The sequence below is a fragment of the Hemiscyllium ocellatum genome, chromosome 21 (genome assembly GCF_020745735.1).
Source record: "Hemiscyllium ocellatum isolate sHemOce1 chromosome 21, sHemOce1.pat.X.cur, whole genome shotgun sequence".
Classification (NCBI taxonomy): domain Eukaryota; kingdom Metazoa; phylum Chordata; class Chondrichthyes; order Orectolobiformes; family Hemiscylliidae; genus Hemiscyllium; species Hemiscyllium ocellatum.
Window position 1 is genome coordinate 65,016,163 of NC_083421.1, and position 24,740 is coordinate 65,040,902.

Here is a 24,740-nt window from a genome sequence, read left to right on the forward strand (position 1 = left end):
GTAGCAGTGTGGCCCAGTGTGGGACAGCAGTGTGACCGGTGTGGGGCAGCAGTGTGACCCAGTGTGGGGCAGCAGTGTGACCCAGTGTGAGGTAGCAGTGTGACCCAGTGTAAGGTAGCAATGTGACCCAGTGTGGGGTAGCAGTGTGACCCAGTGTAGGGCAGCAGTGTGACCCAGTGTGAGGTAGCAGTGTGACCCAGTGTGAGGTAGCAGTATGGCCCAGTGTGGGACAGCAGTGTGACCGGTGTGGGGCAGCAGTGTGACCCAGTGTGAGGTAGCAGTGTGACCCAGTGTGAGGCAGCAGTGTGACCCAGTGTGGGGCAGCAGTGTGACCCAGTGTGAGGTAGCAGTGTGACCCAGTGTGAGGTAGCAGTGTGACCCAGTGTGGTGCAGCAGTGTGACCCAGTGTGAGGCAGCAGTGTGACCCAGTGTGAGGTAGCAGTGTGACCCAGTGTGAGGTAGCAGTGTGACCCAGTGTGAGGCAGCAGTGTGACCCAGTGTGGTGCAGCAGTGTGTCCCAGTGTGGGGTAGCAGTGTGTCCCAGTGTGAGGTAGCAGTGTGACCCAGTGTGAGGTAGCAATGTGACCCAGTGTGAGGTAGCAGTGCGATCCAGTGTGAGGTAGCAGGGTGACCCAGTGTGGTGCAGCAGTGTGACCCAGTGTGGGGCAGCAGTGTGTCCCAGTGTGGGGCAGCAGTGTGACCCAGTGTGGGGCAGCAGTGTGACCCAGTGTGGGGTAGCAGTGTGACCCAGTGTGAGGCAGCTGTGTGACCCAGTGTGGTGCAGCAGTGTGTCCCAGTGTGGGGTAGCAGTGTGTCCCAGTGTGAGGTAGCAGTGTGACCCAGTGTGAGGTAGCAGTCTGACCCAGTGTGAGGCAGCTGTGTGACCCAGTGTGGTGCAGCAGTGTGTCCCAGTGTGGGGTAGCAGTGTGTCCCAGTGTGAGGTAGCAGAGTGACCCAGTGTGAGGTAGCAATGTGACCCAGTGTGAGGTAGCAGTGTGACCCAGTGTGAGGTAGCAATGTGACCCAGTGTGAGGTAGCAGTGTGACCCAGTGTGGGGTATCAGTGTGATCCAGTGTGGGGCAGCAGTGTGACCCAGTGTGAGGCAGCAGTGTGACCCAGTGTGAGGTAGCAGTAATACCCAGTGTGGGACAGCAGTGTGACCCAGTGTGGGGCAGCAGTGTGACCCAGTGTGAGGTAGCAGTGTGACCCAGTGTGGGGTAGCAGTGTGACCCAGTGTGAGGTAGCAGTGTGACCCAGTGTGGTGCAGCAGTGTGACCCAGTGTGAGGTAGCAGTGTGACCCAGTGTGAGGTAGCAGTGTGACCCAGTGTGGTGCAGCAGTGTGACCCAGTGTGGGGCAGCAGTGTGACCCAGTGTGAGGTAGCAGTGTGAACCAGTGTGAGGTAGCAGTGTGACCCAGTGTGGTGCAGCAGTGTGACCCAGTGTGGGGCATCAGTGTGACCCAGTGTGGTGCAGCAGTGTGACCCAGTGTGAGGTAGCAGTGTGACCCAGTGTGAGGTAGCAGTGTGACCCAGTGTGGGGCAGCAGTGTGACCCAGTGTGAGGTAGCAGTGTGACCCAGTGTGGGGTAGCAATGTGACCCAGTGTGGGGTAGCAGTATGGCCCAGTGTGGGGTAGCAGTGTGACCCAGTGTGGGGTAGCAGTGTGACCCAGTGTGGGGTAGCAGTGTGACCCAGTGTGGGGAAGCAGTGTGACCCAGTGCGGGGCAGCAGTGTGACCCAGTGTGAGGTAGCAGTGTGACCCAGTGTGGGGTAGCAGTGTGACCCAGTGTGGGGTAGCAGTGTGAATCAGTGTGAGGTAGCAGTGTGACCCAGTGTGAGGCAGCAGTGTGAATCAGTGTGAGGTAGCAGTGTGACCCAGTGTGAGGTAGCAGTGTGACCTAGAGTGGGGCAGCAGTGTGACCCAGTGTGGGGTAGCGGTGTGACCCAGTGTGGGGTAGCAGTGTGATCCAGTGTGGGGCAGCAGTGTGACCCAGTGTGGGGTAGCGGTGTGACCCAGTGTGGGGCAGCAGTGTGACCCAGTGTGGGGCAGCAGTGTGACCCAGTGTGAGGTAGCAGTGTGACCCAGTGTGGTGCAGCAGTGTGACCCAGTGTGGGGTAGCGGTGTGACCCAGTGTGGGGTAGCAGTGTGATCCAGTGTGGGGCAGCAGTGTGATCCAGTGTGGGGCAGCAGTGTGACCCAGTGTGGGGTAGCAGTGTGACCCAGTGTGGGGCAGCAGTGTGACCCAGTGTGGGGCAGCAGTGTGACCCAGTGTGAGGTAGCAGTGTGACCCAGTGTGGTGCAGTAGTGTGACCCAGTGTGAGGTAGCAGTGTGTCCCAGTGTGAGGTAGCAGTGTGACCCAGTGTGAGGTAGCAATGTGACCCAGTGTGGGGTAGCAGTGTGACCCAGTGTGGGGCAGCAGTGTGACCCAGTGTGAGGTAGCAGTATGACCCAGTGTGGGGTAGCAGTGTGACCTAGTGTGAGGTAGCAGTGTGACCTAGAGTGGGGCAGCAGTGTGACCCAGTGTGTGGTAGCAGTGTGACCCAGTGTGGGGTAGCAGTGTGACCCAGTGTGGGGCAGCAGTGTGACCCAGTGTGGGGAAGCAGTGTGACCCAGTGTGGGGTAGCAGTGTGACCCAGTGTGAGGTAGCAGTGTGACCCAGTGTGGGGCAGCAGTGTGACCCAGTGTGAGGTAGCAGTTTGACCCAGTGTGAGGTAGCAGTGTGACCCAGTGTGGGGCAGCAGTTTGACCCAATGTGAGGTAGCAGTGTGACCCAGTGTGGTGCAGCAGTGTGACCCAGTGTGGGGCAGCAGTGTGACCCAGTGTGAGGTAGCAGTGTGACCCAGTGTGAGGTAGCAGTATGGCCCAGTGTGGGACAGCAGTGTGACCTAGTGTGGGGTTGCAATGTGACCCAGTGTGAGGTAGCAGTGTGACCCAGTGTGGTGCAGCAGTGTGACCCAGTGTGAGGTAGCAGTGTGACCCAGTGTGGGGTAGCAGTGTGACCCAGTGTGAGGTAACAGTGTGACCCAGTGTGAGGTAGCAGTGTGACCCAGTGTGGTGCAGCAGTGTGACCCAGTGTGAGGTAGCAGTGTGACCCAGTGTGGTGCAGCAGTGTGACCCAGTATGAGGTAGCAGTGTGACCCAGTGTGGTGCAGCAGTGTGACCCAGTGTGGGGCAGCAGTGTGACCCAGTGTGAGGTAGCAGTGTGACCCAGTGTGAGGTAGCAGTATGGCCCAGTGTGGGACAGCAGTGTGACCGGTGTGGGGCAGCAGTGTGACCCAGTGTGAGGTAGCAGTGTGACCCAGTGTGAGGTAGCAGTGTGACCCAGTGTGGGGCAGCAGTGTGACCCAGTGTGAGGTAGCAGTGTGACCCAGTGTGGGGTAGCAGTGTGACCCAGTGTGAGGTAGCAGTGTGACCCAGTGTGGTGCAGCAGTGTGACCCAGTGTGAGGTAGCAGTGTGACCCAGTGTGAGGTAGCAGTGTGACCCAGTGTGGGGCAGCAGTGTGACCCAGTGTGGGGCAGCAGTGTGACCCAGTGTGAGGTAGCAGTGTGACCCAGTGTGAGGTAGCAGTGTGACCCAGTGTGGTGCAGCAGTGTGACCCAGTGTGAGGTAGCAGTGTGACCCAGTGTGAGGCAGCAGTGTGACCCAGTGTGGGGTAGCAGTGTGACCCAGTGTGAGGTAGCAGTGTGACCCATTGTGAGCTAGCAGTGTCACTCAGTGTGGTGCAGCAGTGTGACCCAGTGTGGGGCAGCAGTGTGACCCAGTGTGAGGTAGCAGTGTGACCCAGTGTGAGGTAGCAGAGTCACTCAGTGTGGTGCAGCAATGTGACCCAGTGTGGTGCAGCAGTGTGACCCAGTGTGAGGTAGCAGTGTCACTCAGTGTGGTGCAGCAGTGTGACCCAGTGTGAGGTAGCAGTATGGCCCAGTGTGGGGCAGCAGTGTGACCCAGTGTGGGGTTGCAATGTGACCCAGTGTGAGGTAGCAGTGTGACCCAGTGTGGTGCAGCAGTGTGACCCAGTGTGAGGTAGCAGTGTGACCCAGTGTGGGGTAGCAGTGTGACCCAGTGTGAGGTAACAGTGTGACCCAGTGTGAGGTAGCAGTGTGACCCAGTGTGGTGCAGCAGTGTGACCCAGTGTGAGGTAGCAGTGTGACCCAGTGTGGTGCAGCAGTGTGACCCAGTGTGAGGCATCAGTGTGACTTAGTGGGGGGTAGCAGTGTGACCCAGTGTGAGGCAGCAGTGTGACCCAGTGTGGGGCAGCAGTGTGACCCAGTGTGGGGCAGCAGTGTAACCCAGTGTGGGGCAGCAGTGTGACCCAGTGTGAGGTAGCAGTGTGACCCAGTGTGGGGCAGCAGTGTGACCCAGTGTGAGGTAGCAGTGTAACCCAGTGTGGGGCAGCAGTGTGACCCAGTGTGAGGTAGCAGTGTGACCCAGTGTGAGGCAGCAGTGTGACCCAGTGTGAGGTAGCAGTGTGACCCAGTGTGGGGTAGCAGTGTGACCCAGTGTGGTGCAGCAGTGTGACCCAGTGTGAGGTAGCAGTGTGACCCAGTGTGGTGCAGCAGTGTGACCCAGTGTGGGGCAGCAGTGTGTCCCAGTGAGGGGAAGCAGTGTGACCCAGTGTGGGGCAGCAGTGTGACCCAGTGTGAGGTAGCAGTGCGATCCAGTGTGAGGTAGCAGTGTGTCCCACTGTGAGGTAGCAGTGTGACCCAGTGTGGGGTAGCAGTGTGACCCAGTGTGGGGTAGCAGTGTGACCCAGTGTAGGGCAGCAGTGTGAGGTAGCAGTGTGACCCAGTGTGGGGTATCAGTGTGACCCAGTGTGGGGTAGCAGTGTGACCCAGTGTGAGGTAGCAGTATGACCCAGTGTGGGACAGCAGTGTGACCCAGTGTGGGGCAGCAGTGTGACCCAGTGTGGGGTAGCAGTGTGACCCAGTGTGGTGCAGCAGTGTGACCCAGTATGAGGCAGCAGTGTGGGGTAGCAATGTGACCCAGTGTGAGGTAGCAGTGTGACCCAGTGTGAGGTAGCAGTGTCACTCAGTGTGGTGCAGCAGTGTGACCTAGTGTGGGGTTGCAATGTGACCCAGTGTGAGGTAGCAGTGTGACCCAGTGTGGTGCAGCAGTGTGACCCAGTATGAGGCAGCAGTGTGGGGTAGCATTATGACCCAGTGTGGTGCAGCAGTGTGACCCAGTGTGGTGCAGCAGTGTGACCCAGTGTGAGGTAGCAGTGTGACCCAGTGTGAGGTAGCAGTGTGACCCAGTGTGGTGCAGCAGTGTGACCCAGTGTGGGGCAGCAGTGTGACCCAGTGTGGTGCAGCAGTGTGACCCAGTGTGGGGTAGCAGTGTGACCCAGTGTGAGGCAGCAGTGTGACCCAGTGTGAGGTAGCAGTGTGACCCAGTGTGGGGTAGCAGTGTGACCCAGTGTGGTGCAGCAGTGTGACCCAGTGTGGGGCAGCAGTGTGACCCAGTGTGAGGTAGCAGTGTGACCCAGTGTGGGGTAGCAGTGTGACCCAGTGTGGTGCAGCAGTGTGACCCAGTGTGGGGCAGCAGTGTGACCCAGTGTGGGGCAGCAGTGTGACCCAGTGTGAGGTAGCAGTGTGACCCAGTGTGGGGTAGCAGTGTGACCCAGTGTGGTGCAGCAGTGTGACCCAGTGTGGGGCAGCAGTGTGACCCAGTGTGGGGCAGCAGTGTGACCCAGTGTGAGGTAGCAGTGTGAACCAGTGTGGTGCAGCAGTGTGACCTAGTGTGGGGTAGCAGTGTGACCCAGTGTGAGGCAGCAGTGTGACCCAGTGTGAGGTAGCAGTGTGACCCAGTGTGGGGTAGCAGTGTGACCCAGTGTGGGGTAGCAGTGTGAATCAGTGTGAGGTAGCAGTGTGACCCAGTGTGAGGCAGCAGTGTGAATCAGTGTGAGGTAGCAGTGTGACCCAGTGTGAGGTAGCAGTGTGACCTAGAGTGGGGCAGCAGTGTGACCCAGTGTGGGGTAGCGGTGTGACCCAGTGTGGGGTAGCAGTGTGATCCAGTGTGGGGCAGCAGTGTGACCCAGTGTGGGGTAGCGGTGTGACCCAGTGTGGGGCAGCAGTGTGACCCAGTGTGGGGCAGCAGTGTGACCCAGTGTGAGGTAGCAGTGTGACCCAGTGTGGTGCAGCAGTGTGACCCAGTGTGGGGTAGCGGTGTGACCCAGTGTGGGGTAGCAGTGTGATCCAGTGTGGGGCAGCAGTGTGATCCAGTGTGGGGCAGCAGTGTGACCCAGTGTGGGGTAGCAGTGTGACCCAGTGTGGGGCAGCAGTGTGACCCAGTGTGGGGCAGCAGTGTGACCCAGTGTGAGGTAGCAGTGTGACCCAGTGTGGTGCAGTAGTGTGACCCAGTGTGAGGTAGCAGTGTGTCCCAGTGTGAGGTAGCAGTGTGACCCAGTGTGAGGTAGCAATGTGACCCAGTGTGGGGTAGCAGTGTGACCCAGTGTGGGGCAGCAGTGTGACCCAGTGTGAGGTAGCAGTATGACCCAGTGTGGGGTAGCAGTGTGACCTAGTGTGAGGTAGCAGTGTGACCTAGAGTGGGGCAGCAGTGTGACCCAGTGTGTGGTAGCAGTGTGACCCAGTGTGGGGTAGCAGTGTGACCCAGTGTGGGGCAGCAGTGTGACCCAGTGTGGGGAAGCAGTGTGACCCAGTGTGGGGTAGCAGTGTGACCCAGTGTGAGGTAGCAGTGTGACCCAGTGTGGGGCAGCAGTGTGACCCAGTGTGAGGTAGCAGTTTGACCCAGTGTGAGGTAGCAGTGTGACCCAGTGTGGGGCAGCAGTTTGACCCAATGTGAGGTAGCAGTGTGACCCAGTGTGGGGTAGCAGTGTGACCCAGTGTGGGGCAGCAGTGTGACCCAGTGTGAGGTAGCAGTGTGACCCAGTGTGAGGTAGCAGTATGGCCCAGTGTGGGACAGCAGTGTGACCTAGTGTGGGGTTGCAATGTGACCCAGTGTGAGGTAGCAGTGTGACCCAGTGTGGTGCAGCAGTGTGACCCAGTGTGAGGTAGCAGTGTGACCCAGTGTGGGGTAGCAGTGTGACCCAGTGTGAGGTAACAGTGTGACCCAGTGTGAGGTAGCAGTGTGACCCAGTGTGGTGCAGCAGTGTGACCCAGTGTGAGGTAGCAGTGTGACCCAGTGTGGTGCAGCAGTGTGACCCAGTATGAGGTAGCATTGTGAGCCAGTGTGGTGCAGCAGTGTGACCCAGTGTGGGGCAGCAGTGTGACCCAGTGTGAGGTAGCAGTGTGACCCAGTGTGAGGTAGCAGTATGGCCCAGTGTGGGACAGCAGTGTGACCGGTGTGGGGCAGCAGTGTGACCCAGTGTGAGGTAGCAGTGTGACCCAGTGTGAGGTAGCAGTGTGACCCAGTGTGGGGCAGCAGTGTGACCCAGTGTGAGGTAGCAGTGTGACCCAGTGTGGGGTAGCAGTGTGACCCAGTGTGAGGTAGCAGTGTGACCCAGTGTGGTGCAGCAGTGTGACCCAGTGTGAGGTAGCAGTGTGACCCAGTGTGAGGTAGCAGTGTGACCCAGTGTGGGGCAGCAGTGTGACCCAGTGTGGGGCAGCAGTGTGACCCAGTGTGAGGTAGCAGTGTGACCCAGTGTGAGGTAGCAGTGTGACCCAGTGTGGTGCAGCAGTGTGACCCAGTGTGAGGTAGCAGTGTGACCCAGTGTGAGGCAGCAGTGTGACCCAGTGTGGGGTAGCAGTGTGACCCAGTGTGAGGTAGCAGTGTGACCCATTGTGAGCTAGCAGTGTCACTCAGTGTGGTGCAGCAATGTGACCCAGTGTGGTGCAGCAGTGTGACCCAGTGTGAGGTAGCAGTGTCACTCAGTGTGGTGCAGCAGTGTGACCCAGTGTGAGGTAGCAGTATGGCCCAGTGTGGGGCAGCAGTGTGACCCAGTGTGGGGTTGCAGTGTGACCCAGTGTGAGGTAGCAGTGTGACCCAGTGTGGTGCAGCAGTGTGACCCAGTGTGAGGTAGCAGTGTGACCCAGTGTGGGGTAGCAGTGTGACCCAGTGTGAGGTAACAGTGTGACCCAGTGTGAGGTAGCAGTGTGACCCAGTGTGGTGCAGCAGTGTGACCCAGTGTGAGGTAGCAGTGTGACCCAGTGTGGTGCAGCAGTGTGACCCAGTGTGAGGCATCAGTGTGACTTAGTGGGGGGTAGCAGTGTGACCCAGTGTGAGGCAGCAGTGTGACCCAGTGTGGGGCAGCAGTGTGACCCAGTGTGGGGCAGCAGTGTAACCCAGTGTGGGGCAGCAGTGTGACCCAGTGTGAGGTAGCAGTGTGACCCAGTGTGGGGCAGCAGTGTGACCCAGTGTGAGGTAGCAGTGTAACCCAGTGTGGGGCAGCAGTGTGACCCAGTGTGAGGTAGCAGTGTGACCCAGTGTGAGGCAGCAGTGTGACCCAGTGTGAGGTAGCAGTGTGACCCAGTGTGGGGTAGCAGTGTGACCCAGTGTGGTGCAGCAGTGTGACCCAGTGTGAGGTAGCAGTGTGACCCAGTGTGGTGCAGCAGTGTGACCCAGTGTGGGGCAGCAGTGTGTCCCAGTGTGGGGAAGCAGTGTGACCCAGTGTGGGGCAGCAGTGTGACCCAGTGTGAGGTAGCAGTGCGATCCAGTGTGAGGTAGCAGTGTGTCCCACTGTGAGGTAGCAGTGTGACCCAGTGTGAGGTAGCAGTGTGACCCAGTGTGGTGCAGCAGTGTGACCCAGTGTGGGGTAGCAGTGTGACCCAGTGTGGGGTAGCAGTGTGACCCAGTGTAGGGCAGCAGTGTGAGGTAGCAGTGTGACCCAGTGTGGGGTATCAGTGTGACCCAGTGTGGGGTAGCAGTGTGACCCAGTGTGAGGTAGCAGTATGACCCAGTGTGGGACAGCAGTGTGACCCAGTGTGGGGCAGCAGTGTGACCCAGTGTGGGGTAGCAGTGTGACCCAGTGTGAGGTAGCAGTGTGACCCAGTGTGGTGCAGCAGTGTGACCCAGTATGAGGCAGCAGTGTGGGGTAGCAATGTGACCCAGTGTGAGGTAGCAGTGTGACCCAGTGTGAGGTAGCAGTGTCACTCAGTGTGGTGCAGCAGTGTGACCTAGTGTGGGGTTGCAATGTGACCCAGTGTGAGGTAGCAGTGTGACCCAGTGTGGTGCAGCAGTGTGACCCAGTATGAGGCAGCAGTGTGGGGTAGCATTATGACCCAGTGTGGTGCAGCAGTGTGACCCAGTGTGGTGCAGCAGTGTGACCCAGTGTGAGGTAGCAGTGTGACCCAGTGTGAGGTAGCAGTGTGACCCAGTGTGGTGCAGCAGTGTGACCCAGTGTGGGGCAGCAGTGTGACCCAGTGTGGTGCAGCAGTGTGACCCAGTGTGGGGTAGCAGTGTGACCCAGTGTGAGGCAGCAGTGTGACCCAGTGTGAGGTAGCAGTGTGACCCAGTGTGGGGTAGCAGTGTGACCCAGTGTGGTGCAGCAGTGTGACCCAGTGTGGGGCAGCAGTGTGACCCAGTGTGAGGTAGCAGTGTGACCCAGTGTGGGGTAGCAGTGTGACCCAGTGTGGTGCAGCAGTGTGACCCAGTGTGGGGCAGCAGTGTGACCCAGTGTGGGGCAGCAGTGTGACCCAGTGTGAGGTAGCAGTGTGACCCAGTGTGGGGTAGCAGTGTGACCCAGTGTGGTGCAGCAGTGTGACCCAGTGTGGGGCAGCAGTGTGACCCAGTGTGGGGCAGCAGTGTGACCCAGTGTGAGGTAGCAGTGTGACCCAGTGTGAGGTAGCAGTGTGACCCAGTGTGGGGCAGCAGTGTGACCCAGTGTGAGGTAGCAGTGTGACCCAGTGTGGGGCAGCAGTGTGACCCAGTGTGGGGCAGCAGTGTGACCCAGTGTGGGGCAGCAGTGTGACCCAGTGTGAGGTAGCAGTGTGACCCAGTGTGGGGTAGCAGTGTGACCCAGTGTGGGGTAGCAGTGTGACCCAGTGTGGTGCAGCAGTGTGACCCAGTGTGGGGCAGCAGTGTGACCCAGTGTGAGGTAGCAGTGTGACCCAGTGTGGGGTAGCAGTGTGACCCAGTGTGGGGCAGCAGTGTGACCCAGTGTGGGGTAGCAGTGTGACCCAGTGTGAGGTAGCAGTGTGAACCAGTGTGGTGCAGCAGTGTGACCTAGTGTGGGGTAGCAGTGTGACCCAGTGTGAGGCAGCAGTGTGACCCAGTGTGAGGTAGCAGTGTGACCCAGTGTGGGGTAGCAGTGTGACCCAGTGTGGTGCAGCAGTGTGACCCAGTGTGGGGCAGCAGTGTGACCCAGTGTGAGGTAGCAGTGTGACCCAGTGTGGGGTAGCAGTGTGACCCAGTGTGGGGTAGCAGTGTGACCCAGTGTGAGGTAGCAGTGTGACCCAGTGTGGGGTCGCAGTGTGACCCAGTGTGGTGCAGCAGTGTGACCCAGTGTGGGGAAGCAGTGTGACCCAGTGTGGGGCAGCAGTGTGACCCAGTGTGGGGCAGCAGTGTTACCCAGTGTGAGGTAGCAGTGTGACCCAGTGTGAGGTAGCAGTGTGACCCAGTGTGAGGCAGCAGTGTGACCCAGTGTGGGGTAGCAGTGTGAATCAGTGTGAGGCAGCAGTGTGACCCAGTGTGAGGCAGCAGTGTGACCCAGTGTGAGGTAGCAGTGTGACCCAGTGTGGGGCAGCAGTGTGACCCAGTGTGGGGCAGCAGTGTGACCCAGTGTGAGGTAGCAGTGTGACCCAGTGTGGGGCAGCAGTGTGACCCAGTGTGGGGCAGCAGTGTGACCCAGTGTGAGGTAGCAGTGTGACCCAGTGTGGGGCAGCAGTGTGACCCAGTGTGGGGCAGCAGTGTGACCCAGTGTGAGGTAGCAGTGTGACCCAGTGTGAGGCAGCAGTGTGACCCAGTGTGGTGCAGCAGTGTGACCCAGTGTGGGGCAGCAGTGTGACCCAGTGTGAGGTAGCAGTGTGACCCAGTGTGGGGCAGCAGTGTGACCCAGTGTGGGGTAGCAGTGTGACCCAGCGTGGGGTAGCAGTGTGACCCAGTGTGGGGCAGCAGTGTGACCCAGTGTGGGGCAGCAGTGTGACCCAGTGTGGGGCAGCAGTGTGACCCAGTGTGGGGCAGCAGTGTGACCCAGTGTGAGGTAGCAGTGTGACCCAGTGTGGGGCAGCAGTGTGACCCAGTGTGGGGCAGCAGTGTGACCCAGTGTGGGGTAGCAGTGTGACCCAGTGTGAGGTAGCAGTGTGACCCAGTGTGGGGCAGCAGTGTGACCCAGTGTGGGGCAGCAGTGTGACCCAGTGTGAGGTAGCAGTGTGACCCAGTGTGGGGCAGCAGTGTGACCCAGTGTGGGGCAGCAGTGTTACCCAGTGTGAGGTAGCAGTGTGACCCAGTGTGAGGCAGCAGTGTGACCCAGTGTGAGGTAGCAGTGTGAATCAGTGTGAGGCAGCAGTGTGACCCAGTGTGGGGTAGCAGTGTGACCCAGTGTGAGGTAGCAGTGTGACCCAGTGTGAGGCAGCAGTGTGACCCAGTGTGGGGTAGCAGTGTGAATCAGTGTGAGGCAGCAGTGTGACCCAGTGTGGGGCAGCAGTGTGACCCAGTGTGAGGTAGCAGTGTGACGCAGTGTGGGGTAGCAGTGTGACCCAGTGTGGGGTAGCAGTGTGACCCAGTGTGGTGCAGCAGTGTGACCCAGTGTGGGGCAGCAGTGTGACCCAGTGTGAGGTAGCAGTGTGACGCAGTGAGGGGTAGCAGTGTGACCCAGTGTGGTGCAGCAGTGTGACCCAGTGTGAGGTAGCAGTGTGACGCAGTGTGGGGTAGCAGTGTGACCCAGTGTGGGGCAGCAGTGTGACCCAGTGTGGGGCAGCAGTGTGACCCAGTGTGGGGGAGCAGTGTGACCCAGTGTGGGGCAGCAGTGTGACCCAGTGTGAGGCAGCAGTGTGACCCAGTGTGGGGCAGCAGTGTGACCCAGTGTGGGGTAGCAGTGTGACCCAGTGTGGGGCAGCAGTGTGACCCAGTGTGGTGCAGCAGTGTGACCCAGTGTGAGGCAGCAGTGTGACCCAGTGTGAGGTAGCAGTGTGACCCAGTGTGAGGCAGCAGTGTGACCCAGTGTGGGGTAGCAGTGTGACCCAGTGTGAGGTAGCAGTGTGACCCAGTGTGAGGCAGCAGTGTGACCCAGTGTGGGGTAGCAGTGTGAATCAGTGTGAGGCAGCAGTGTGACCCAGTGTGGGGCAGCAGTGTGACCCAGTGTGAGGTAGCAGTGTGACCCAGTGTGGGGCAGCAGTGTGACCCAGTGTGAGGCAGCAGTGTGACCCAGTGTGAGGTAGCAGTGTGACCCAGTGTGGTGCAGCAGTGTGACCCAGTGTGAGGTAGCAGTGTGACCCAGTGTGGGGTAGCAGTGTGACCCAGTGTGAGGTAACAGTGTGACCCAGTGTGAGGTAGCAGTGTGACCCAGTGTGGTGCAGCAGTGTGACCCAGTGTGAGGTAGCAGTGTGACCCAGTGTGGTGCAGCAGTGTGACCCAGTGTGAGGCATCAGTGTGACTTAGTGGGGGGTAGCAGTGTGACCCAGTGTGAGGCAGCAGTGTGACCCAGTGTGGGGCAGCAGTGTGACCCAGTGTGGGGCAGCAGTGTAACCCAGTGTGGGGCAGCAGTGTGACCCAGTGTGAGGTAGCAGTGTGACCCAGTGTGGGGCAGCAGTGTGACCCAGTGTGAGGTAGCAGTGTAACCCAGTGTGGGGCAGCAGTGTGACCCAGTGTGAGGTAGCAGTGTGACCCAGTGTGAGGCAGCAGTGTGACCCAGTGTGAGGTAGCAGTGTGACCCAGTGTGGGGTAGCAGTGTGACCCAGTGTGGTGCAGCAGTGTGACCCAGTGTGAGGTAGCAGTGTGACCCAGTGTGGTGCAGCAGTGTGACCCAGTGTGGGGCAGCAGTGTGTCCCAGTGTGGGGAAGCAGTGTGACCCAGTGTGGGGCAGCAGTGTGACCCAGTGTGAGGTAGCAGTGCGATCCAGTGTGAGGTAGCAGTGTGTCCCACTGTGAGGTAGCAGTGTGACCCAGTGTGAGGTAGCAGTGTGACCCAGTGTGGTGCAGCAGTGTGACCCAGTGTGGGGTAGCAGTGTGACCCAGTGTGGGGTAGCAGTGTGACCCAGTGTAGGGCAGCAGTGTGAGGTAGCAGTGTGACCCAGTGTGGGGTATCAGTGTGACCCAGTGTGGGGTAGCAGTGTGACCCAGTGTGAGGTAGCAGTATGACCCAGTGTGGGACAGCAGTGTGACCCAGTGTGGGGCAGCAGTGTGACCCAGTGTGGGGTAGCAGTGTGACCCAGTGTGAGGTAGCAGTGTGACCCAGTGTGGTGCAGCAGTGTGACCCAGTATGAGGCAGCAGTGTGACCCAGTGTGGGGTAGCAATGTGACCCAGTGTGAGGTAGCAGTGTGACCCAGTGTGAGGTAGCAGTGTCACTCAGTGTGGTGCAGCAGTGTGACCTAGTGTGGGGTTGCAATGTGACCCAGTGTGAGGTAGCAGTGTGACCCAGTGTGGTGCAGCAGTGTGACCCAGTATGAGGCAGCAGTGTGGGGTAGCATTATGACCCAGTGTGGTGCAGCAGTGTGACCCAGTGTGGTGCAGCAGTGTGACCCAGTGTGAGGTAGCAGTGTGACCCAGTGTGAGGTAGCAGTGTGACCCAGTGTGGTGCAGCAGTGTGACCCAGTGTGGGGCAGCAGTGTGACCCAGTGTGGTGCAGCAGTGTGACCCAGTGTGGGGTAGCAGTGTGACCCAGTGTGAGGCAGCAGTGTGACCCAGTGTGAGGTAGCAGTGTGACCCAGTGTGGGGTAGCAGTGTGACCCAGTGTGGTGCAGCAGTGTGACCCAGTGTGGGGCAGCAGTGTGACCCAGTGTGAGGTAGCAGTGTGACCCAGTGTGTGGTAGCAGTGTGACCCAGTGTGGTGCAGCAGTGTGACCCAGTGTGGGGCAGCAGTGTGACCCAGTGTGGGGCAGCAGTGTGACCCAGTGTGAGGTAGCAGTGTGACCCAGTGTGGGGTAGCAGTGTGACCCAGTGTGGTGCAGCAGTGTGACCCAGTGTGGGGCAGCAGTGTGACCCAGTGTGGGGCAGCAGTGTGACCCAGTGTGAGGTAGCAGTGTGACCCAGTGTGAGGTAGCAGTGTGACCCAGTGTGGGGCAGCAGTGTGACCCAGTGTGAGGTAGCAGTGTGACCCAGTGTGGGGCAGCAGTGTGACCCAGTGTGGGGCAGCAGTGTGACCCAGTGTGGGGCAGCAGTGTGACCCAGTGTGAGGTAGCAGTGTGACCCAGTGTGGGGTAGCAGTGTGACCCAGTGTGGGGTAGCAGTGTGACCCAGTGTGGTGCAGCAGTGTGACCCAGTGTGGGGCAGCAGTGTGACCCAGTGTGAGGTAGCAGTGTGACCCAGTGTGGGGTAGCAGTGTGACCCAGTGTGGGGCAGCAGTGTGACCCAGTGTGGGGTAGCAGTGTGACCCAGTGTGAGGTAGCAGTGTGAACCAGTGTGGTGCAGCAGTGTGACCTAGTGTGGGGTAGCAGTGTGACCCAGTGTGAGGCAGCAGTGTGACCCAGTGTGAGGAAGCAGTGTGACCCAGTGTGGGGGAGCAGTGTGACCCAGTGTGGTGCAGCAGTGTGACCCAGTGTGGGGCAGCAGTGTGACCCAGTGTGAGGTAGCAGTGTGACCCAGTGTGGGGTAGCAGTGTGACCCAGTGTGGGGTAGCAGTGTGACCCAGTGTGAGGTAGCAGTGTGACCCAGTGTGGGGTCGCAGTGTGACCCAGTGTGGTGCAGCAGTGTGACCCAGTGTGGGGCAGCAGTGTGACCCAGTGTGGGGCAGCAGTGTGACCCAGTGTGGGGCAGCAGTGTTACCCAGTGTGAGGTAGCAGTGTGACCCAGTGTGAGGTAGCAGTGTGACCCAGTGTGAGGCAGCAGTGTGACCCAGTGTGGGGTAGCAGTGTGAATCAGTGTGAGGCAGCAGTGTGACCCAGTGTGAGGCAGCAGTGTGACCCAGTGTGAGGTAGCAGTGTGACCCAGTGTGGGGCAGCAGTGTGACCCAGTGTGGGGCAGCAGTGTGACCCAGTGTGAGGTAGCAGTGTGACCCAGTGTGGGGCAGCAGTGTGACCCAGTGTGGGGCAGCAGTGTGACCCAGTGTGAGGTAGCAGTGTGACCCAGTGTGGGGCAGCAGTGTGACCCAGTGTGGGGCAGCAGTGTGACCCAGTGTGAGGTAGCAGTGTGACCCAGTGTGAGGCAGCAGTGTGACCCAGTGTGGTGCAGCAGTGTGACCCAGTGTGGGGCAGCAGTGTGACCCAGTGTGAGGTAGCAGTGTGACCCAGTGTGGGGCAGCAGTGTGACCCAGTGTGGGGTAGCAGTGTGACCCAGCGTGGGGTAGCAGTGTGACCCAGCGTGGGGCAGCAGTGTGACCCAGTGTGGGGCAGCAGTGTGACCCAGTGTGGGGCAGCAGTGTGACCCAGTGTGGGGCAGCAGTGTGACCCAGTGTGAGGTAGCAGTGTGACCCAGTGTGGGGCAGCAGTGTGACCCAGTGTGGGGCAGCAGTGTGACCCAGTGTGGGGTAGCAGTGTGACCCAGTGTGAGGAAGCAGTGTGACCCAGTGTGGGGCAGCAGTGTGACCCAGTGTGGGGCAGCAGTGTGACCCAGTGTGAGGTAGCAGTGTGACCCAGTGTGGGGCAGCAGTGTGACCCAGTGTGGGGCAGCAGTGTTACCCAGTGTGAGGTAGCAGTGTGACCCAGTGTGAGGAAGCAGTGTGACCCAGTGTGAGGTAGCAGTGTGACCCAGTGTGAGGCAGCAGTGTGACCCAGTGTGGGGTAGCAGTGTGACCCAGTGTGAGGTAGCAGTGTGACCCAGTGTGAGGCAGCAGTGTGACCCAGTGTGGGGTAGCAGTGTGAATCAGTGTGAGGCAGCAGTGTGACCCAGTGTGGGGCAGCAGTGTGACCCAGTGTGAGGTAGCAGTGTGACGCAGTGTGGGGTAGCAGTGTGACCCAGTGTGGGGTAGCAGTGTGACCCAGTGTGGTGCAGCAGTGTGACCCAGTGTGGGGCAGCAGTGTGACCCAGTGTGAGGTAGCAGTGTGACGCAGTGAGGGGTAGCAGTGTGACCCAGTGTGGTGCAGCAGTGTGACCCAGTGTGAGGTAGCAGTGTGACGCAGTGTGGGGTAGCAGTGTGACCCAGTGTGGGGCAGCAGTGTGACCCAGTGTGGGGCAGCAGTGTGACCCAGTGTGAGGTAGCAGTGTGACCCAGTGTGGGGCAGCAGTGTGACCCAGTGTGAGGCAGCAGTGTGACCCAGTGTGGGGCAGCAGTGTGACCCAGTGTGGGGTAGCAGTGTGACCCAGTGTGGGGCAGCAGTGTGACCCAGTGTGGTGCAGCAGTGTGACCCAGTGTGAGGCAGCAGTGTGACCCAGTGTGAGGTAGCAGTGTGACCCAGTGTGAGGCAGCAGTGTGACCCAGTGTGGGGTAGCAGTGTGACCCAGTGTGAGGTAGCAGTGTGACCCAGTGTGAGGCAGCAGTGTGACCCAGTGTGGGGTAGCAGTGTGAATCAGTGTGAGGCAGCAGTGTGACCCAGTGTGGGGCAGCAGTGTGACCCAGTGTGAGGTAGCAGTGTGACGCAGTGTGGGGTAGTAGTGTGACCCAGTGTGGGGTAGCAGTGTGACCCAGTGTGGGGTAGCAGTGTGACCCAGTGTGGTGCAGCAGTGTGACCCAGTGTGAGGTAGCAGTGTGACGCAGTGTGGGGTAGCAGTGTGACCCAGTGTGGGGCAGCAGTGTGACCCAGTGTGGGGCAGCAGTGTGACCCAGTGTGGGGCAGCAGTGTGACCCAGTGTGGGGTAGCAGTGTGACCCAGTGTGGGGCAGCAGTGTGACCCAGTGTGGTGCAGCAGTGTGACCCAGTGTGAGGTAGCAGTGTGACCCAGTGTGAGGTAGCAGTGTGACCCAGTGTGAGGTAGCAGTGTGACCCAGTGTGGGGCAGCAGTGTGACCCAGTGTGAGGCAGCAGTGTGACCCAGTGTGGGGCAGCAGTGTGACCCAGTGTGGGGTAGCAGTGTGACCCAGTGTGGGGCAGCAGTGTGACCCAGTGTGGGGCAGCAGTGTGACCCAGTGTGGTGCAGCAGTATGACCCAGTGTGGGGCAGCAGTGTGACCCAGTGTGGGGCAGCAGTGTGACCCAGTGTGGGGTAGCAGTGTGACCCAGTGTGGGGCAGCAGTGTGACCCAGTGTGGGGCAGCAGTGTGACCCAGTGTGAAGTGAGCTGGAGCTGCGTGACGTGGCACTGCCCACATGGCCAGGCTGTGCTCTCAGTGATCTATCTGGTCCGGTACCTTTTCACCAGGCGGCCCAGGTGGGCCATTATCTCCAGCGGGCCCAAACCGTCCTTTCGGACCCTCGGGACCATCTTCTCCCCTGGGTCCCGCTGGACCGAGCTCACCCTGAGAGAAAACAATAAAACCACACAGTTGATTAGAAAGAGCCCTGAGAGGGAGAGGCAGAGAAAGACAGAGGAACATTGAGGCGAATGGAACACCAGGGAAATAGAAATGGGAGAAAGGATGAAGGAACTGGGGGTGCTGGGGTCAACGAGGGAAACGAGGGAAACGAGGGAAACGAGGGAAACAAGGGAAACGAGGGAAACGAGGGAAACAAGGGAAATTGAGATAAGGGTCACTGACAGCAAAGGACATGGAAGAATGGAGAGAGTCTCATTTTTGCAAGAAGTGAGGGAGAGCAAGTTTCAAAAATACACTTTATTCATAAAATTATCTTTATGTCCGTCCATGATCACTAAAGCTGTTCACAGCAGTATGTGGGGAAACAAACAAACATCGGAGCTTGACTCTCTCCAACGAAACTGCAAAGGCATTTCTTACTTGTACAAGAGTATATTTACAATTATTTGGGATAGTGACAGGTCAAAGGGCAGAGGGCAAAGACAGTGTTCCTATAGTTCGCTCTGCCTGAGGACTCACTCCCTTTACAGAGCGTGGGAGTGGGCTGGGACCTGATTGGATGGCGAATTCTGTCTGTTTTTGCTCATCAGCCTGTCCCCTCTCTCTGCAGTTCAGGCTCTGTGCCCTGCCTCTTCTGGACTTTTGCATTTCAGAATATCAATGAGCTGCATCTCGTTCCAAACAGATGAAAATGGGAAATATTTTGGACCACTTTATCCTTCTGGTGACTGAATCTTGACAGAAAACCAATTTCTCTTTGAATAATGCTCCTTTGTGGGCTGGTTTGGATTTACAATGTATTGTGCTGCACTAATATCATGCAGAAACAGTGAGAGCCTGGCTGAGAGGAGACGATGTAACTGTGACAGTAAATCACTCCGGATCTGAAGGACAGACTGGAGTTACTGCCGCGTGTCACCATGATGCTGAAGGAATGAACAGCAGCTCAGAAACTAAGCTGAATGGCCTCGGAGTCAGAGACGGCAAAGAAATGAGATCATGGAATATAATGACAGTGTGTGAAAAAGACGGACAGAGAGTCAGAGAGAGAGAGAGTGGAGGGGGAGAGAGGGACGGGGGAGGTAGAGAGACAAAGAGAGGTAGAGCAAGGGAGAGGGAGGAAGAATGAGGGGGAGAGAGGGAGAGAGAGTTAGAGAGAGAGAGAGAGAGAGAGGTAAATTGGGAGAGTAAGGGAGAGAGAGTTAGAGAGTTCAGTGTGTGAACCATTGACATGGTGAGGACAGCTGGGCTGAGGAGCGGACACACACACAGGAATCTTCCCAAACCTACAAGGGTGGGATTGAGGTTCTTGATGCTTCAGTCTGGGTGAAGCTGTCTTCTGGAAAGGTGGGAAAAGGGTCTTTGAATATCTTTTGTTTCAGGGATGAAAGATGCTCAGGTTCAGCGGGAATGTGGAGCAATCAGTTCGGCCACGGTCTCATCGTACAGGGGCTGGAAGGGTAGAGTGACCTCTACCTGCTCCTAATCCACAGGTTTCTATGGTTAGTAACCATGGTTACTAAGGACCTGCTTTGAGACATGGGACTGATTAACCGTCACCAGGAGACCAGCCGCTGAGCAATATGTTCACTTTCTGATCATTCATTTCGAGTGGACTGAGTGACAGTTCTGGTGAAAACCTCACCTCACTCTTCAATTCTCTGTGTGACTGTCTGTCAGGGAGGTGTTTCCCTCTAACCCCATTTACCTCAATCATCTCAGAGGGATTAATCACCGCCTGGAAACCTGGGTTACATTTTGGCTGTTACACATTTTGTGCTCCCAGGCCTGGAGAGGCTGTGGAAGAGAGTTACAGGGATGAGTCCAGGGATGAGGGACAGTGGTGACTGAAGAGAGACTGCAGACTCTGGGATTGTCCTCCTCAGAGCAGAGAAGGTTGAGGGGAGATTTAATCAAGGAGTTCAAAATCAGGGTCAGGTTTGTTCGATGAATGAGAGAAAGTGTTCCCAGGGGCAGGAGGGGCAGTGACCAGACAGACACAGACTGAAGGGTATCAGGAAAAGGACCAGAATGGGGGAGGAGGAGAATTGATTTTTGCACATCAGTTTATAGTGATCTGAGACATGCTGCCTGAAAGGGAGATGGGAGCAGACTGAACAGGAACTTTTGAAACAGCGGATCAAAGAGATATTTGAGAAGGAGATTTTTTGAAGGTTGAGGAGAAAGAGCAGGGTAATGGGATTAACTGGATACATTTCTCAGAGAGCTGCTATAGACGTGATGGGCTGAATGGTCTCTTGCTGGGTTGTATCACTCTGCAATTCCTTTCATTACTTCAGTGCCAGGATGTTATGTTTGAGAACTCACTCTGTCGCCCTTTATTCCCATATCACCCTTGAATCCTGGGAAACCATCTTCACCCTGTTAAAACACAAAGACAACAGGACAATGAGACTGTGTCTCCAGCTATCACTGAAGCCACTCCCACTAAGGCAGATCCCAAATAATAACACACTGACCTCTTCCCCCCCAACAAACTCCCCCAAACCCAACACATACTCACACACACCTCCCACCTTGTTCACACACAGACAAATCACGCTCATGTTCTCTCACACACACTTGGCTTCTGTCTCTCAACACTCTGTAAATCCCAGGTTCCTCCCAAGGTTTGTGACAGACCCCTGGCTCAGACTTTGACGGTGATGATCTGTTGCTTACCTTCTCGCCTTTATGTCCCATCAAGCCACGAACACCATCAGCACCCTGAAAAAAAACAACAGATCAGAGCTCGCAGGTTAGTAAATTAACCTGGCATCACACAGCGACCAGTGTACCAATTCAGTGCCAGGACAGAGCCCTGGGAGAGAGAACAGCAAGGAGCAGCCTCCCTCAGCGCTGATCCCAGCTGATGGGAACACTGGACAAGTCAGAGTGCAGAAGAAGATTCGGATTGATAGATCATGAGTTTTATTTGTTCAGTTTGTTTGACAAAAGGCTACCGATATACTTTAACAAAAGAAAATCACATTTATTGCAGAAGAGAAAAGCACTAGCTAGACAGGAAAAACAGAAGAATCTCACTGCAAACACCAGAAAGATGTTTCATTCTGTAATACCCTTGCAGATAGAGTCATCCGTATCACCCCATTAAGGCTTCGCCTTTATCGGGAACAGCTGTAATTAGTTCCCTTTCAGCAATTTTATGTGATTAATAATAGGCTACTCCTTCCCATAAATGTCTCTTTCCAGACCCTCAAAACAGATTGTTAACACAGCTCACTATTCCTTAACATGGGTTCCCTGTCGTCACATATTCCACAAACTTGCCAAATGCCGTCCTTTCTGACACCACCTGAGATTTCTGCTTGTGGATATTTTCACTCAGTGAGTATCTCTGAACTTCAGGAGACTGCATAGAACAACAGATCTGCTGTTATGGACCTCCACTGTACCCCAGTGAGAGTCAGTGTGTGTGGGAGCTGTACCCCACTGAGAGTCAGTGTGTGTGGGAGTGTACCCCAGAGAGAGTCAGTGTGTGTGGGACTGTATCCCAGTGAGAGTCAGTGTGTATGGGAGTGTACCCCAGTGAGAGTCAGTGTGTGTGGGACTGTACCCCAGTGAGAGTCAGTGTGTGTGGGAGTGTACCCCAGTGAGAGTCAGTGTGTGTGGGACTGTATCCCAGTGAGAGTCAGTGTGTGTGGGAGCTGTACCCCAGTGAGGGTCAGTGTGTGTGGGAGCTGTATCCCAGTGAGAGTCAGTGTGTGTGGGAGCTGTACCCCAGTGAGAGTCAGTGTGTGTGGGAGCTGTACCCCAGTGAGAGTCAGTGTGTGTGGGACACTATACCCCAGTGAGAGTCAGTGTGTGTGGGAGCTGTACCCCAGTGAGAGTCAGTGTGTGTGGGAGCTGTACCCCAGTGAGAGTCAGTGTGTGTGGGAGTGTACCCCAGTGAGGGTCAGTGTGTGTGGGAGTGTATCCCAGTGAGGGTCAGTGTGTGTGAATGGGTTGTATCCTATCATATGTTTTCCACTGTGAGTGTGAAATTAATTATTCTTACCTTGACACCACGTGGTCCTGGATATCCAATAGGACCCTGTGGCCCTGGTGGACCCTGAAGAGACAAAATACAGAAATGAGTTGGTGTCATTTCAGTCATTTCCCTGGGAAGGGGAACAATTTGCATGGTGCCTCACAGCTCTGCTACTGTCGATTGAACTTTATAGTTATCATCTTGCTGCTTGACCCTTGGGGAGCAGTGACCCTCTCTCCAGGAGCTCTGACGTTCCGCCCTGTCACAGCTGCACCTTGCGCTGCACCCGCCCACGTGGCAGCTTGACTTTGCTTGAACCTCAGGATGGTGGTTTGGAGGTGGGACTCTGAGCCTGGCGCTGATCAAGAACTCCCTGTGAGGCGACTGTAAGAGCATAATTGGAGCTAAATGCTAGCAGGAGGTGCTAGAATCCAACCAAGCCCCATTGGCACACCGGACAGGGTGGTGTACACGGGGTGGATCAATGCCAATGGGTCAGGGTACACGGGATCACCCACTGTACACAGGACACGGTGGTGTATATAGGGTGGATCAATGCCAATGGGTCAGGGTACACGGGATCACCCACTGTACACAGGACAGGGTGGTGTACACGGGGTGGATCAATGCCAATGGGTCAGGGTACACGGGATCACCCACTGTACACAGGACAGGGTGGTGTACACGGGGTGGATCAATGCCAATGGGTCAGGGTACACGGGATCACCCACTGTACACAGGACAGGGTGGTGTACACGGGGTGGATCAATGCCAATGGGTCAGGGTACACAGGATCACCTATTGCACACTGGACAGGGTGGTGTACACGGGGTGGATCAATACAATGGGTCAGGGTACATGGGATCACCTACTGTACACTGGACAGGCTGGTGTACACGGGGTGGATGAGGGTATGTGGGATGGGTGAAATGAGATGTATTGCTGGGCGGTGTAGAGAATAAGAACAGCTTAAAGAGAGAGAAAGTGGAACATACTGGGCTGCCCTTCTCTCCAGTTGGACCCTCCTTGCCGGGGTGACCCTGTACAGAAACAAAATGACAGCATCAAACATCAGCATTACAACAGAGTGCCACCTTCCCCCCCTGCCCTGACTGCTTCACTGGGACATCCCCATTGGAAGTGCTCAGATTCCCTGGGGTTTTGGGGAAAGGCCATCAGTCCCATGAATCTAACCCTCCATTTAATTAAATCCTGGCTGATCTACCCACCGCTAATAACGCCCCCAAAATTCCATTTACTTCAGTTTCAAAAAGATGACTTTTTGTCTACACACTTGGGGAGACAAGGAGAATTATTGGGAATACATATTTATATTTGAGGAACAGTGTGGAAAAACTGGAAGGTTTAGAACTATGTGGGTATTTTCTGGATTGAAATGAGTTTAGCAGGTGATTGAATTAAGGAATGAAGTCAGCAGCTTACGATGGGCTCTAAGGTATCTTCTGGTTACCGAAGAATCATGTGACATTTGTTAAAGAAAGCCAAGCTTTCAAAGAGATAAGAAATGGGATTTATGGGGCTTCTCTCAGCCTGGTGTAAATACCTCCCTATTTCCCCCTTTTTGTTAGCTTTGACAAAGGGTCAGTTAGACTCAAAACGTCAGCTCTTTTCTCCCCTTACAGACGCTGCCAGACCTGCTGAGATTTTCCAGCATTTTCTCTTTTGGTTTCTGTTGTCATTTTATGTTGAGTGAGTGCGTCTGTTTTTGGGATTACAAGATCCAGCTTTATTTCTGAATTATAGTTCAGGGATTTACTCATGTTTTGTACATAATGAATGGATTATTTCGGGTTCTTTGCAGATGCCTGATGAATGTTTTGTTTGAACTGGTTAGTGGGAGCAAAGTAATTGGCCATTCTGGTGATTGAACCAGCACATTGTACCTGACGGAGGCTGAATTACCATCACAATCGCCCTGAACACCAGGGTGATGTTGCAATTTGGAACACACTGCCTGAAAGGGTTGGGAGTGGGGAAATATTAGAGTAGATTAGATTACTTACAGTGTGGAAACAGGCTCTTTGGCCCAACAGTCCACACCGATCCGCCGAAGCTGTGGGACATAGACTGTGGGAGGAAACCGGAGCACCCGGAGGAAACCCACACAGACACAGGGAGAACGTGCAAACTCCACACAGACAGTTGCCTGAGGCGGGAATTGAACCTGGGTCTGTGGCGCTGTGAGGCAGCAGTGCTAACTGCTGTGCCACCGTGCCGCCCATAACTTTCAAAACTGAATGGGATCAATACTCAGTAAGGACAGCAGAGAGTGGAATGAATGGGATAGCTCTTTCAGAGAGCTAGAACATACACAATGGGCCAAATGGTCTTGTCAATGCTTGCATCAACCCAGGATTCTGTGAAATTTCTTTTGGGCAGTTAAAGAATTTGAATTCAGTTTTTTAAAAACCTGAAGATAAAAATTCTGGGATCCGCAAAAGTTGTGATGTAGCTGTTGATTGTCAGTAAAATCCATCTGGTTCACTCCTGCCCTTGAGGAAGGGAGTCTGCCATTCTTACCTGGTCTGGCCTACATGTAACTCCAGACCCTCAGGAATGGGGATGATTTTTACCTGCCCTTTGAGGGTACTCAGCTGGATTAAATCAAAGGACAAGTAATGAGGGTGAATAACTTTGCCTCCCCTCCAATTGGTGTAAGTCACCCCTCTCCATCTCGCACCTACCAGCCGAGGGGTATAACTCACCGGTGGTCCATCTGCTCCTGGTAATCCTGGGAGACCTGGTTTGCCAGTGGGTCCCTGTGGATTGAAAGACAGAGAATCTGGGAGTGAGTGCAAAGTGCTGTGATCACTGAGACCCTGGACTCGGACAGGAAGGCCAGGAGTAGCCTCCTGTGCCTAAGGGTTTGAATTCTCCTGGAAGAGAGACTTACTTTAGCTCCTGGAGGTCCAATTGGTCCCTGAGGCCCAGGGAGACCCTGAGAAAGAAAACACAACAGATTAGGCATAACTAAACAGAGACAAACATTCCTGCAGACATTCGAGCAGTGGGAGGGACGGTTGGACATGTCTTATAATGTTAATTAGCCAGTTACACAGAATATAGCATGCCAATGAGCCCCTCTGCTCTGTAATGGAGTTTCTGCCCCACACCAGTTTCCTCCCACTCCCTCTTCATCATTACTGATCCCGCCATCACCCTGTCATTCCATTCCTCTTCCCTCCTCCCTTTATCCAGCTGGCAACGCATCAATATGATTCCTTTTCAATTTCCTACTATCGTCTGTAGGAGTGGGCCACACATTTCCCCCACTCCCATGTGAGTGAGTCCCATAGTCCCCCCCACTTCCTGTGGGATCCAGTGACCCATTATTCCCA

General features: G+C 56.3%; 1 protein-coding gene across 2 annotated transcripts in view; it reads right to left on the reverse strand.

Annotated features, from left to right (window-relative positions):
- The window catches only part of LOC132825971 (collagen alpha-1(V) chain-like), a 499,923-nt gene that overhangs the window by 112,630 nt on the left and 362,553 nt on the right, over positions 1-24,740 (reverse strand). For both annotated transcript variants that reach the window (XM_060841664.1, XM_060841663.1), the window contains exons 24-30: positions 24,296-24,340; positions 24,108-24,161; positions 22,377-22,421; positions 21,409-21,462; positions 20,073-20,117; positions 19,719-19,772; positions 17,265-17,372 (exon numbers count right to left, since the gene is read on the reverse strand). In XM_060841664.1, the coding sequence (XP_060697647.1) occupies positions 17,265-17,372; positions 19,719-19,772; positions 20,073-20,117; positions 21,409-21,462; positions 22,377-22,421; positions 24,108-24,161; positions 24,296-24,340 (405 nt within the window). The remainder of the gene's footprint in view (positions 1-17,264; positions 17,373-19,718; positions 19,773-20,072; positions 20,118-21,408; positions 21,463-22,376; positions 22,422-24,107; positions 24,162-24,295; positions 24,341-24,740) is intronic.